Here is a 14420-nt window from a genome sequence, read left to right on the forward strand (position 1 = left end):
TGCCGCGACAATGAGGCACCCCGTTAAAACGCTCGATGTATTTGCATTATTTATGCGGATGATTAAGTTGCGTTAATATATTCAACGGCATGGCGTAGAACAGAGTGATGTTAGACAAAGATCACGTATATAAATAGCTATGGCGCATATGTATACACTGAAATGCTCGTGAAAGATTAGATCCGCATATACTCGCCAATGTAAAGCAAAATTGAACCCTAGTCTGAAGTTGGAACTGTTGATCATTTTTCCTTTTCAGTGGGAGAGCATAAATCATCTCAGCTATGTATACCGAAGTTGCCGCAGTGTTTTGAAGGATATGCATATGTTCTACTTCCTTATTTGATTAATTACTATTCCGCGTGATGTAAAATATCGTTAATCATCCGTTCGACACTTTTCTTATTGACTAAAATGCAATGGAGATATTTAAATAAAAATGAAAACTCGGCTTTTACTTCGTCTTGAGTATTGATTTTCATATTGCTAGGATCAAGTATATCCCGTAAATAAATTTTACATGAATAACATATATTATGAAGTTATTAGAAAATGTATTAATACTGACAAAACATTCATATTTAATTAAATGCGTAATAATTTAAGAAAAATTAACTAAAAATATAAAATATAAAACCAAAGGAGAAATAGGAGGAGAAATTTTCCTAACTTTTCCTAATCTGCACATATAGCACTATTTGTGATATCAAAATCGACTCAAAAACTAACTTCAGGTAGGTTTCAGGTAGGTTTTTTCATATGAATTATCATACAGTTATATGTTAACAATAACTTATGACTAAGCGTTATTGAAAGCGTTATTGAAATCTCAAGTATTTTCTAATAGATTTAAATTTTAGAATGCAGAATATATTTTAAGTAACTGTTTTCTTTGACAGTTGAATGAGGTTTTACCTGTGCATAAGGAATCAGAGAAAATAAAGTTTGTATCCCTTCTTTGTGAAAAATGAAAAATTATTTTGTGTAAAAGAAAAAGTTTACGCATCTATCTTTTAAAATTATGTACGTGCCTTGCATTCTAAAAATATTATATTTCATCACGCATATTTGTTGATTTTATATTTTTCTTCTCATTTTTTATTTATCTACAATTATTAATATATTTGAATTTCTATTAAAAAAATGAATTCATATAATTCTGTGATCTATATTTTTATATTAAAAAGATTTTTTCATCTAAAATAATAAAAAAATAAATAATTTTACGTTTATCATTAGATATAAGCAATATTGTAATAATTTTTAATCAATATAGAGTTAACAATATTTAAAATATAATGATAGAAGGAACGCAATAAAAAAATTGTCTCATTTTGTAAATAAAACTGAATTGTTTATAAGTTATTTTATGTTTTTTATCGAAATATATCAAAAAAACATAAAAACATCTAGTAAACTATTAACTTCTTAATAATTTTAGCTTAATACTTTTATACACAAAATGATTACAGAAATCATATTGTACAGAAGAAAGTCATATAATTTCATTCTAAAAAATAACGCTCATAAAAAAATATCGACAATGAAGGAAATTTGCGAATTTGCGAATGAAGTATTGTGACTTCCTCAAAACTCTATAAATTTTTTTATTTGATATATTTTTTTTCTAAAATGTATTATCTAAAGTATTTCAATATAGGTTTCGCACCTATTGCCCTGTTTATTATATTAATAATTAATAAAATACAATCAATTTTTAAATTTTAAATATTATAACTACAAGTATATTTTTTATTTTTCTTTTGTATATTTTTTTTCTTATATGTGATATAGTTCAAAAAATTTAAAAATTATTTTTATTCAAATTATTAATAAAAGATTTTGGCTTAGCTTTTATTATCTTTCTTTTTTTATCTAATATATATTTAAAGAAATCTATAATTTTTACAATTAACTCAATAACTGTATCAATTTCTATTCTCTATATAAAGTTTATTGTTAAAAGTTTATTCTCCTATTAACATTTTTTTATTAAATTAAAAATATAAATAGCATATAAAAAATGTTCGTAATATAATATAAATACATAACTTTCGATAAATCTACTTGACCACACATTATATTTAGATAAAAATATAAAATCTAATCCAATTTTCCTTATTACACTGAGAGAAAACAAAATAGTTCTGACAATTATATTTATGGCAATTATGAAATTTAAGTACTTGCGACTACATTTCAAAATAATAAGTACAAAAGTAGTAAAGTATCGTACAATAAAAATATAGTCACGGTAACAAATATGTAAATTATTAATTAATAGTGAAATAGCGACTCAACTATAATGTAGTGATAGTTATCTTCATCCAAATATGATGTTACATTTTTTTCAATTTAGATAAATATTTTTGTGAAGTAAGCATAATGTTACAATATCATTGAAATAAGTTCAAAAAAATACATATTGACAGCAATAATATACAATACATTAGTTTATCTAACGATTTACTACAAATGATTTATATTACTACATTTTCTTGGTTCATATAACTTGGTATTCTTATTACAATTTTATTATATTATTACGTAGTTGAGACGCTATTTGTGTACAAATTTCTAATTGTTAGTGACTTTTTTGTTTGAATGTACACAAAAAATGGTAATTAAAATTTTATCTTTAATTCTAACAAATTCTGACAATATTAAATTTAATATTTACACATAAACTTTGTACTTGGCGTTAAACTTTGTACTTGACGTTTTGTAATAATGCTGATTCATTATTATCGCAACTCATCATCTTATCTTAATTAGATAATGCTCGCTCATATGTGGTGTCGATTTTTAGATCTGGAGTTTGTATTATTATCGCATTATCTGTTGCCAACAATCACACAATAAAAACTAAATCTTACGTCTTAATAGCTAAAATAAAACAACAAAGCTAAAACAAAAAAGAATTGAAAACTGCATAATCTTGGTATAGTTATATGTTTCAAATGATGTTTACGTATCAAGAGAGAGAAGGGTACTTCTTCGTACGACGTGCATAAAATCGCGGAACGTCGCTGCACGCTGTTTTCGAGTCACAGGGCGTGAACGCGTGCAAAATTTCCGACATGCGCTTTGGTAAGCGCGACGCCTATCCGCCCGTGGTAAATTAACGGGCACCTCCCTGTCCAGTGGCCTCCAATGACCGGTGATGCCGTTGGCGCCAATAGTACGCTGGTAACCGCCAGGATATGTTCACCAGTGGTAGGGACCACCGTTAACATTCGTGTCGCTGAACGATCTAGTAGGGATAGAAGGCGGTCTTAACCACGGTGGGGCGGCGAAACACCAGGTTGGACGATGCACAGAGGTTAGGCCTACGGTAGAACGAGGAGGGAACGAGAAACGCGCGCGGTGAGAAAGCAGAGAAAGAAGGGGAATCAACCGGACTCCGAAATCAGCCGCGCATCGCCTCGGTAGGAGTTCTTTACTTTCAGTCCCGCTGTGAACGCAGCAAGGAGCGCTACGTGCGTTTCACCCTCACCGCACGACGCACGCGAGTCGTTGTTATCATCGTATTGTTGTTATCAACCTACATTCGTCCCTGAGGAAGATATTGTGTTTACCTATCGAAAATTGAAAAACCGTCGAACGAGGCGTTTAGAAGCGCGAAACACCGTTGTGTACATCGAGAGTGATGAAAACACAAAGAAGGATGATCGATCGTTGACGTCACGTTTTCCGATACTCTAAGAATTATTCAAAAGTGTTATAATTCATACGTAATAAAATTATCATCATCAAGCGCGTTCGTGGTGTTATTGTACGTGAAATGTGAGATTCCTTGTTAATCGGAACAGAATGGGACTTGTGTTAACATGGAAATATGAATATTACGAGATATGGATATCGCAACTTAGAACGAGCAGCTTAGTAAAACTAGTGAACTAAAATGAAGTGTTCTGAGTGAACTATGACCTGTATACTTTCTACGTCAAATGTACAATTTTGCACTGTTTAATTATAATTTATATCAAAATATCGCAATCGTCGCAGTAATCGATGAGATAGGAAACTAGATAACGTTCAACGACATTGAAAATATATTGAATATCTTATTTGCCTAGCAATTCGACATGAGCCACATTATCACCGACAAAATTTCTTGGTGCTATTTCTGAAGTCGATGTTACACCAATCGCGATAATGAATTACTTAGAGATGCCAACTCACTCGCATCATATCGTCAATCTGGGCGTCAAGCTATCACCCGGAAGTGCCGCGGCAACCGGTGGATTGACGGATCCCGGTGCGAGTGTTCAGCCATCTCCGGCTGAGGCACCGTCCCAGCAACATCATCATTTCCACCCTCAAAGTTACCCGCCGCATCCTCATGCCACCCCTCACATGGCTCCTCACATGGGCCATCACATGGGTCACCATGCTAGTTACGCGCGCGACTTTATTATTCGACGAGAACATGACATAGCGACAGCGAGTCCTACCACTCCTGAAAGCGGTGGACTGAGTCTGTTCACGCCGTTGCATCACGATGCTACAGCCGCGACGATGCAACAATTTCCTCATCACCCCGGTCAGCATCCACTGGCCGCTAGCCACTATCCCGGGCATTATCCTCAGGATACTAGATCGCTACCTTCTCATCACCAGTACCTTGGCACGCCGCACCTGACGCCGGCTATCCACCACCAGCAACACCCAGCCATGAACCATCCGGGTCATCACAGCGCCTTTCTCAGATTCATGAGGCCTAACGGTGCCGGCGGCGTCAGTGGCGGTCACGCGGGAGCCGTCGCCGGCGGCGGCCATCATCAGGAGATTACCTGCATGTGGATAGATCAGGACACGACGTCGCCAGAGCAGGGGAGAAAACTCTGTGGTAAAATTTTCAATGCCCTTCATGACATTGTGTCACACCTAGCAGTGGACCACGTGGGCGGACCTGAGTGCACAACGCACGCGTGCTTCTGGCAGGGTTGCTCGCGTAACGGTAAGGCCTTCAAGGCCAAGTACAAACTCGTGAATCATATACGAGTGCACACTGGCGAGAAACCATTCTCGTGTCCGTTCCAAAATTGCGGCAAAGTCTTCGCCCGATCGGAGAATCTCAAGATACACAAGAGAACGCATACCGGTGAGCACTATTATTATTATTATTATCGTCATTTACTACTCTCTTGCCTCTTACCTAAAGTATCTCTTTCCTGCAGATTTTATCGATGTCGATAACACGATTTTATCACGGTGCATTTGATGATTTTCGTATAGTAGAAACTGATTAACGTCTGTGATATAAATATCGACCTACGAAAAAGCTAATTAGCCTCACAGATTTTATCTACGTACGCCATCAAAAAAAGCGCGGCATAAAATAGCTCGCATTTTTGTTTTCTCGAATTCCATTCTCGAGAATTTTTCGGATCCCATAAACGTGACGCGTTCACGATCTAGATGCCCGGATTATTCCACGGATCTGAATCGAAATTTCGGATGACCTTTCCACGAACCGATTCATCTCAATGTCTAGAGAATCGTATTAACTCCGTTTTCAAGATCTGCCGCAAACCTGCACCAAACCGCATAAATTACATCCATTTACATCGTAAGCTAGCGTCCTTTTCGCGGTGTGAGTCACTCTCAAATCTCGCCGGAACTCGGCCGAGCGTGAGAATAATTAATACGGGAACCGACCATTTATTACGTCGCGACGATCACGCAGACAAAGAGGAGAGAGATTTTCTAGTTATCGTTAGCTTAGTTTTGGTTTCCGCCAATAGCGAGATCGCGGAGCTTATTGTTAGAGTCGCAGTAAATAATCGTGAGGGCCTTAAGTTAATATCATCGTGTCTCTACTCTTTATCCCGGAGTCTTCTTACTTTCTTTCCTTTTTGCTCGCCTGTCTCATCCACGAGACGCCCCCGGCGCCTCGAGCCGTTTCAATATAATCAACCGGCTGTTTACGATGACAAGAATTTTTCGAGGCGCAATTAAGAAATTACCGGGCCATATATCGTATCATTTTATACCTACGGCGCGCTGGACATTGTATTTACATATTTATTCGTGAGACAAGCGCTCCATTGGTCGATGCGACGGCTAAACGCTAGGCGTTAGCCGTATCGTTGCTAAGCCTGCTGCTGTTAGCGGATTCCTTTCTCTAAAATTATTAATTCCGTCATATAGTTTGTTTTCCCACAAATTTGCCTAAGTTTTTCAGTTACTATAATTAATAAATATATATTATTTTACAGTAACTCGAGTAGAAAATAAATTGGTAGTTAGCCAGTTGCTGGTTAATTATTGGCCATATTTTGATTTCTTACTAAAAAAAATTGATTATTATACGATGATGATATTAAACTAAATAAAATATATACGTGAGAATTTTATATTATTATCCGCCTAAAGAATAAATTGAAAAGAATTAATATTATATTCTTTCCTTAAGTAAAAAGCCGACAAACATTGCATTAATAATTAAATAAATAATTTAATATACGATAATAATCTTTGTTTTTTTATTTTTTCTTCTTTATTTACTTGTTTACAAAAAATATAGAAATAACTACTAAATGAGCTATGATATACGTTTCTTAAAATGATTAAAATTTAATTTGCTGTCAAAAATGTCCAATTATTAATTTGACAATGACTTATAATTGCTATTGCGTGAGAAAATGCCTTATAAAGAAATATGGAGTATTATATCTTTATATAAAATTGGATAAACAATTCTAGTATTATAAGTTGGCAAATCAAAATAATAATAGGTTATTCGATTTTACATTTTATTTTTTTCATCTCTTGAGTTTTTATTTATCTTTAAATATACGTTAAAAAAATAAATTAGAAATTAAATATTCGAATGAATAGTCTGTATTCAGAAATATATATTTTATCAGTAATATTTCATAACTCAGCTAACACAGAGAAATCTATCATCCCCTTCACGTAATCTAGGAACACGTGTGGTAACATGTCGGATATGTATATTATTTTGCGCGTACCCACCCGCTCTTAATGACTTTTAATAATGAAATCGCACGGGGGATATACGCATCCGGGGACACACCACAGCCGCAGGTGCCCGTATTTTCGTTCGCACGATGCGAATTCGTGCGCTCATCGTCATACTCACCCCGTGCGCTGAGGGCAGTATATCACGTGTGATTAAATTTCGTTTTCATTTATAACAAACGCCACCCTTCCGACGCCATTGTGGAGTGTGAGCTCTCTCTCCCGTAGCCCCCCTCTTAACGGTACAGTTGACACTTTGGGACGCCCAGATCGACATTGTGCCACCCTCTGTCGCAGTTTGAGATATATATTGTTATAACAACTATTGTTCCCTATTTCGAGAGTTTAAAGATTTAACCAAGCAAAAAGTTTCATTTTGTTAAAAATTTAACAAAATGAATTTTTGGAGATTCTTAAAAAAATATATGCTTTTTGGAAACAATATTTAAAAACTTAATATATATACCCTAATTATTTACAGAATTAGAAAGAGAGAACAGTACCTATTTATCGGTCAAGAGATGTTAAATATGTAGAAAATTCGGAAAAATTAACGAAGCGATTACGATTCGAAATTCGGAATCCTTTGTTTACAAATCATACACTCAATCTGCATGATCGCAACAGCTTCGATATCATAACAATCTCCGAATCCTATCAACTATTTAAGCCTTACGGCTTTTATGTTCCTACAGATATGTATATTTTATTATTGTATAATTTGTGTATGTATTCAATATATGTATTCAAATTTATATATTTATTTTAATTAGGAAAAATTTGGAAAATAATGGTCTATATTTTCTATACATAGTTTTTGCCAAAAATTTAACTTTTTAATTTATAATTAATTTTTTAATTGCAGTTTCTAATATAACAAAAAAGTAATAAAGTTGTTTATTACATGAAATATTTAAAAACACTATCAAAATTTTTTTAATAAAATATTGCAAGAAATAAATGATATCTAATAAAAAATTTGAAACGGTATAACAATAACGTGAAAACATATAATGTGAAAAGTGCACTATTTAACACAATACCCATAAATATAAATTAATTAGATTACATAATATTTTATTATTACTTGTATATGATAATGAAAGTTCTCCTGTAGCGTACACATATCAAAATCGGGTAGAAAACATATTAAAGGCGTCCAGATGAATAAAAATTCATTTCTACTTGTGTGCACAACAACCGTCACGCGACTCACGTCGAAATAAATTAGCTTTTTCGAGAAACGATCCTCGATGTATGCACGGCTTCACACATTGTTTTCGCACATTACTCGTGAACATACGCATACGTATGCATCACGCCTCTTCATTACGCTTTTTTTTCTCCTCCGCTCTTGTGGCTTCTTTTATTTCGTTGTCAAAGTACGTAAATACGATTTGACAGCATTATTCTGTCAGTCACAAATGGTACCATAAATATTTTCCTCTTGTGTATATTCCACACATATTCTGTCATTATTTCGTTTGGATGTGAAATAAATCTGAATTGTATAATTTTATTTGAAATTATCTATAAATATTGCTCAAAATATTAAAATTACAGAATGTAAATTCTTTTATGTAATTACACGTATAAACAATATTATGCAAACAACTTATATGCATTATATACGTATAAGCAACTTATGTAAACGAGATTCTTTTTAAGAAGTTAAGTTAACATCTCTCTCTTTTTCTTTTTTTGTATTTTATGTTGTATTTATGCTGTATTTCTCTATTTTTTCTTCTCACAGTTATTATATATGTATTTCTAATGAAGAACTGTATATTAACTATTAAAAAATATTTATTATTTATGTAATGAGTATTAGGTGCAAATAATTATATTCTTTTAATTAACTACTTTAATTATTGCATTAATATATTAATTTATAATCGACAATATTTCTTTTATAATTCTATTTTTAAATTACTAAATTAAATTATTTTTAATTTGCTCTTTAGCAAAGAGCTACGAATTTCTAATGATTATAATTTTAATTTATTCTCTACATAAATATTTCTCTCTTGCATATACAGAAATGATCGTTTCTGCATGTAAAAAATTATATTACATTATGATTATAATATCATTAATGTAGTAATATCGTGCTTCAGAGTCATAAGGATCCCAAGCACAAATAGTACGGGACATGGTGACGTTGCATTTAACGATGATCGATGGGATGCAGCATCCATTAGCATAGAAATGATTTCGAATCGCGGTATCGAAACGCCAGTGTGCCAGTAATTATACGACAATATAGCGAATTGAGGTAAACTGAAAATGTTGCCGCTTATTCCGGATACACGAACATGAAGAAGAAATGCAGCGAAGTAGGCAACCGGTCGCAATCTGTTCGTCGCGCGATTGGGAAATAAAGCGCGTGTTGTCGAACCATTCTCTTCTCCCCCCTTCCTCCCGCGGACGATCTGTCCTATTAATCCGCAGATGCGACCTGGTGGAACGGCGTTGGTCATTAGGCTAAATCGATATGCATTTTAAAGCAGCTTACACCCCTTCTCATCTTTTCCCCGCAACGGAGAGAGCGGCGGGCGAACGGAGGAGAGAGAGAGAAAGCGAGAGGGGGTGGAAAAAAAGCGCGATGAATAGTCTGTTACGCGTGAAACCGATCTCGCGTGGAACGGGTAGCGACGATTGGTCAGATCGACAATGGATCCTACGGCTTGTGCGCCATTGGTCAGGATTTTCGGAGGGTTAGATGGCAAAGAATGGGGGGATGATACGGGATGAGTCGTCCACGAGGGGAATAAGCGTTAAGTAGGGGCGAACCATCGTGTCGAGAAAGGGCCATACGTGCAGGCGAGTAAATGGCAACTTATTCAAGCTGCGACGCGATTCGCCTCTGTGAAAGAAGGTATATGAACCGGTTTCGCTAATCCCTTAATTGTCAGTGATGATAAACAGAGCGATGAAAAGCTTGATGGTTCCGATCGTTGATCTGTCTAGGGAGAACTTTCCGAACATTAAGGCTTTTTTCATCGCAAATGCGATAAGTCGATCGTGGACAGCTCGTTAAAATATTTTTTCGACAAAATAACATCTCTGATAATTGATTGCTCGTTCTCTCTCTCTTTCTCTCTCTCTCTCTCTCTCTCTCTCTCTCTCTCTCTCTCTTTCTCTCTTTCTCTCTTTTACTCGAACATTTATGAAGATATTGAGATTGGTTTTATTTTGTTCGATTTGTATATGTGTATGTATCTTGAATGACGGACGATATTGCCGACGAGAATCATTACTATTTTGCCGGAAGTCACGCCGTCTTTTGAAATGGCTCTGGCAGAGTTACCGATCCGAAGGAGTTGCCGATTGTTGCCATGCCGTGAGTCGCCGCCAATGTACAGGCAATTACTTTCAGGCGCGGAGAGACTAGTACACTCCGTATTTTTGCGCCGTCGGACCATGGAAAGGATGTAAAGCGTGGAAGAGTAGAAGCTGGTGGTTTGCCTGTGGGTTCGCCTCACGGGACGCCGAGCGTACGAAGGATGCATCTCTCGACGGAGAGGTAAAGCAGAGAGGGAAAGATGAGGATGGTAAAAGAGAGAAGTCGAATAGGATAGGAAGAGAAATTATGAGAGGAGAAGTACAGGGAGCCACACGAGGAGCGTTGCCCGAAGCACGAAACGATATTTGCTCAAGCAAAGGGCCTAGCTGGAAATCGATGGCGATCGACAGCTCCAATGTATATTGAGTATATTTGCATATAATTAAGGAGATTATTATAGAAAAGAGTTTAACGAGCAATGAATTAAATCGAACGATTTGCGTCCAAGCGCGGAACAACAGAAATTTGTCGAGACAAATTTGCGAATCCGTTCATTGTGTCAGTAACATGAGATCGTGACAAAATCAAATTCTGGTATTTAAAATTTTAAAGAAGCTTGAATTGAATAAATTGAAAATTACTAATTCATTATTATTAACAAAAGTTAATCAAAGTGTGAGAAGATAGTTATATATATATATATATATATGAAATGTTTTCTTATTGTAAATTTATGACCGGCAACAAAAAATTAAAAAACTTAATGAAGAAAAGTAATTTAAGTTAAAAAAACTCAATAAAGTCCTCTTAAGAGTTAAGATAAGGAAATGAGGAGTTAAGCGGTAACAATATATCTCTGTGTCTGATTCTGAATTTACAAAACCATCAAATTAACCATATTGCAAAACCAAGATTGAGAGCATCTCTCCAGATATAAATCTCAGTTTTCTTCTGCCTTAAAACGAAGCGTGATCAATGCCGAAAAAACTTATTGCACAATGGATTAAATGTGAACTTCGCTTTGACCTCAACGACATATTTATGGAATATCATTATAGAAGACGTGAGCCGGTTTCTGGCACTAAAATGTGCGCGCAAAGTTAATAGACCGTAAATGTTTTTAGGCGTGATTTCGCGAAGCAAACGATTCGGAATTTATGCGTTTTGCGCATTAACAATGCCAAGAGAAATACTTCTAAGAACGATGACAGCAGCATCGCACCGAGGTCAGACGAAGAAACGATGCGGGCGCAAGATTATCGTATCGACGACTTATCGGAATCTTTCTGTCGGGAAGATCGATCGAAACGAGCAGCCAGCACACACCTCGATCGGATCGAGAAATTCGATTTGGAGATAACGCGCATCGTGAAATCAGGCCGCAATTCTTCGGACGGCTATGGTTGACAGATATATACAATTCTGCGATATTTCTCGAGAATGCTCGACGAAGATCGATAGATCGTCGCATATCTCTGACACCATCAATAACGAAACGAAAGTTCAGAAAAAGTCATCGGAAATTCAATACAATATATCGATTAGTTTTAAATTAAAAAAAAATCTCCTCATTCCAAATCTCTCCTTCTCTAATGTAAAAATCACCAATATTAACAAATTTGTAATAATTAACATCTAGTACATACAAATTTCATTTTGCGCTCACTTCGTGTTTTAAAAAAAAAGATATACGCGCGCGGAAAAGAAAACGGATGTTGCCGGATAAGATAACGCTCGATTGTGACAATACCATGTTTTTTCATATGGTGCGAAGTAAATTGCCGAGTATCGCATGGCAAACAACGCGGAAAAGTCCAGGGACAAGCTCGTGGGTCGATAAGAACGAGACAATCTTTCGCGCCTGCACCTCGAAAAGCAGCCGCCAATAAAAGACCACCCCACGTTCCTGTTTATACCGCGCGCTTTGTTACTTGACCGCCCACACCTTCATCGATCGCCCGGCACGACGCGCTCGCTCATCTTTTGACAGCGTGAAATATAAGGCGAGAGGCGCAAAACTCGGAATATTCCCGTTATTTTTATATCGAGGAATGAATCGCCATCGCGAATAATAATTGAGCGGATAATAATTGATCAGGATAAATCGACATTATCCGCCACACGCGCACAATACGTAGGATTAATCGATGAAAATTGAAACTGCCCTTCATCTTTCATTTCAAGATAATTGTACTCTTAGAATAACGATTTACATGATTCAAATAAGAATAGGTTATAGAAAAACTAAACAGATTGAGAAACGTTTTACAAAATATTTTTTGCTAATAAAGATCTAGAGAAATCCAAGAAGTGACCCAAGTCGAGAAATCCAAAGTAAAGCTAAACACGAAAATAAACGTACGTACATGAAACGCTATTTGTAAACATTGGAAATTTCACTTATCATTTTTATTCTATCTAGAGAATTTACTATATAAAGACGGCAATTCAATTTCTCATTAGAATGTAAATTGTACGTTCTTGTATTAATCTTTTTATCTTTCAGTTCAAAATCATTTTTCACATAGATTTCACTAAAATAACGAAATAACGAAATTTTTATATATTTTCATACACGTTAAGTATCACATTATATAATAAAATTCCGCAAATTTAGATATCTCTGCGGTCATATTCGAAGTTCTATCATAAAAATAATTCAATATATTGAATTCATAAGCCTGACTTACGAGCATCTTCTCACCTCTTCAAGTTATGAAGGTCCGATGCCGAAACACTTATCTCACTCGCGAAACTGATTTAGACAGAAAGATTTGTTGCAAAAGTGGCGGGCGCCCGGTCGTCAGGCCGTCTTTTAGTCGTAGCCCCCGGCATTCTCTCACCTATGAAAGTTCTAACGATCTCGGTTATATAGTCCAGCAAGGGTGCCGAAAACGCGTTCTTAACCCATCAATTTAGTTCGCGACGATCTATAAAAATTGTATAACTTATTTCCCACGCGTGTATAAAAGCTTAGAAAAATAAAAATAGCACATAGGTAACGATTAACATGTTTATTTTATTGACAAAATTCGAATCGCTGGCGTGTATTTTAAAATAATAAAATCCTTAACTTGAGAAATGCATATAGAATTTTAAAGTAATTGTAACGATAATTTTTATATATGTATATTTTTTTCTCTTTATTATTATTATTATTAATAATTGTGAATTAATAATTGTAGAATGTTCTTAAACGAAATATAATGACGCGCACTAAATTTTTTTATTTTTAAAATTTTGATATTTGCGTTGAACAAATTTTATTGATTAATATTTTATATTGAAAAGATATTTTAAATATTGGTTCTTTCACTTTGCTTATCCTTTAACTGATTTTTAAAATTTTGAAAGCCTACAAATAATCAAATGTATTCATTCTATATAGATACATTCATTCTAATAACTAGATTATTAAATATTGCAGGACAATGTGTTTACGCTTATAAAGTCTGTCTCTGGTTCGCCGGAAACGAGCGTTGATACGATTAATAGCCGTGTCTCGATGTTGACAGATAGCCAATAAAGATCGGAACAATTGAATCGGTTTGAACGATGAAAACCAAATACCACTATTAAACACAGAAAACCGCAATGCGTTCGTTAAATTGATGTTGTCAATATTCGGATAGCGAAGCATATATGTATATATATCTGGATTCTATCTATCTATCTATATATATATATATATATATATATATATATATATAGAATATATATAGGATATATATATAAAATATATATATATATATATAGACAGAAAAGGTAGATATATCTTTAGTGTGTGTATAGGACTCGTGGCACGTGAATGGCTTCTTCAAAAATAAGACCAGTTAATTATCTTTGAAACACGCGTACCTACTCTTTGGCGAGCACTGGTAATGGCTGGTCTCTTAAGCGTTCAGCTGAAAAAATAATGAGGCATTGCATTTCCTAAACTATGAACGCTCGCTGATGCATGCGCAAAATTGCTTCCACTATTTAGGTCTCGTGTCTATTTAATGCCAGTAATTTAACGTCGTTTATTATTACAGCAATTAAACTTATTACCTAACTACATAATTAGTTCTATTCTTTTTCTTATTCATTCTCCATCTGATGCTTATGCTGTTTTAAAGTTTGGCTTTTAATTTTGTGTGAGATT

General features: G+C 34.8%; 1 protein-coding gene across 1 annotated transcript in view; it reads left to right on the forward strand.

Moving 5' to 3' along the window:
* The first annotated feature begins 3424 nt into the window (after positions 1-3424).
* Positions 3425-14420, forward strand: part of LOC105433559 (uncharacterized) — a 30899-nt gene continuing 19903 nt past the window's right edge. The window contains exon 1 of the mRNA XM_089078338.1: positions 3425-5107. Coding sequence (XP_088934464.1) covers positions 4159-5107 — 949 coding nt within the window. The 5' untranslated portion in view covers positions 3425-4158. The remainder of the gene's footprint in view (positions 5108-14420) is intronic.

The sequence above is a fragment of the Pogonomyrmex barbatus genome, unplaced genomic scaffold (genome assembly GCF_055798465.1).
Source record: "Pogonomyrmex barbatus isolate J1 unplaced genomic scaffold, ASM5579846v1 scaffold22, whole genome shotgun sequence".
In the NCBI taxonomy this organism is placed as follows: Eukaryota; Metazoa; Arthropoda; class Insecta; order Hymenoptera; family Formicidae; genus Pogonomyrmex; species Pogonomyrmex barbatus.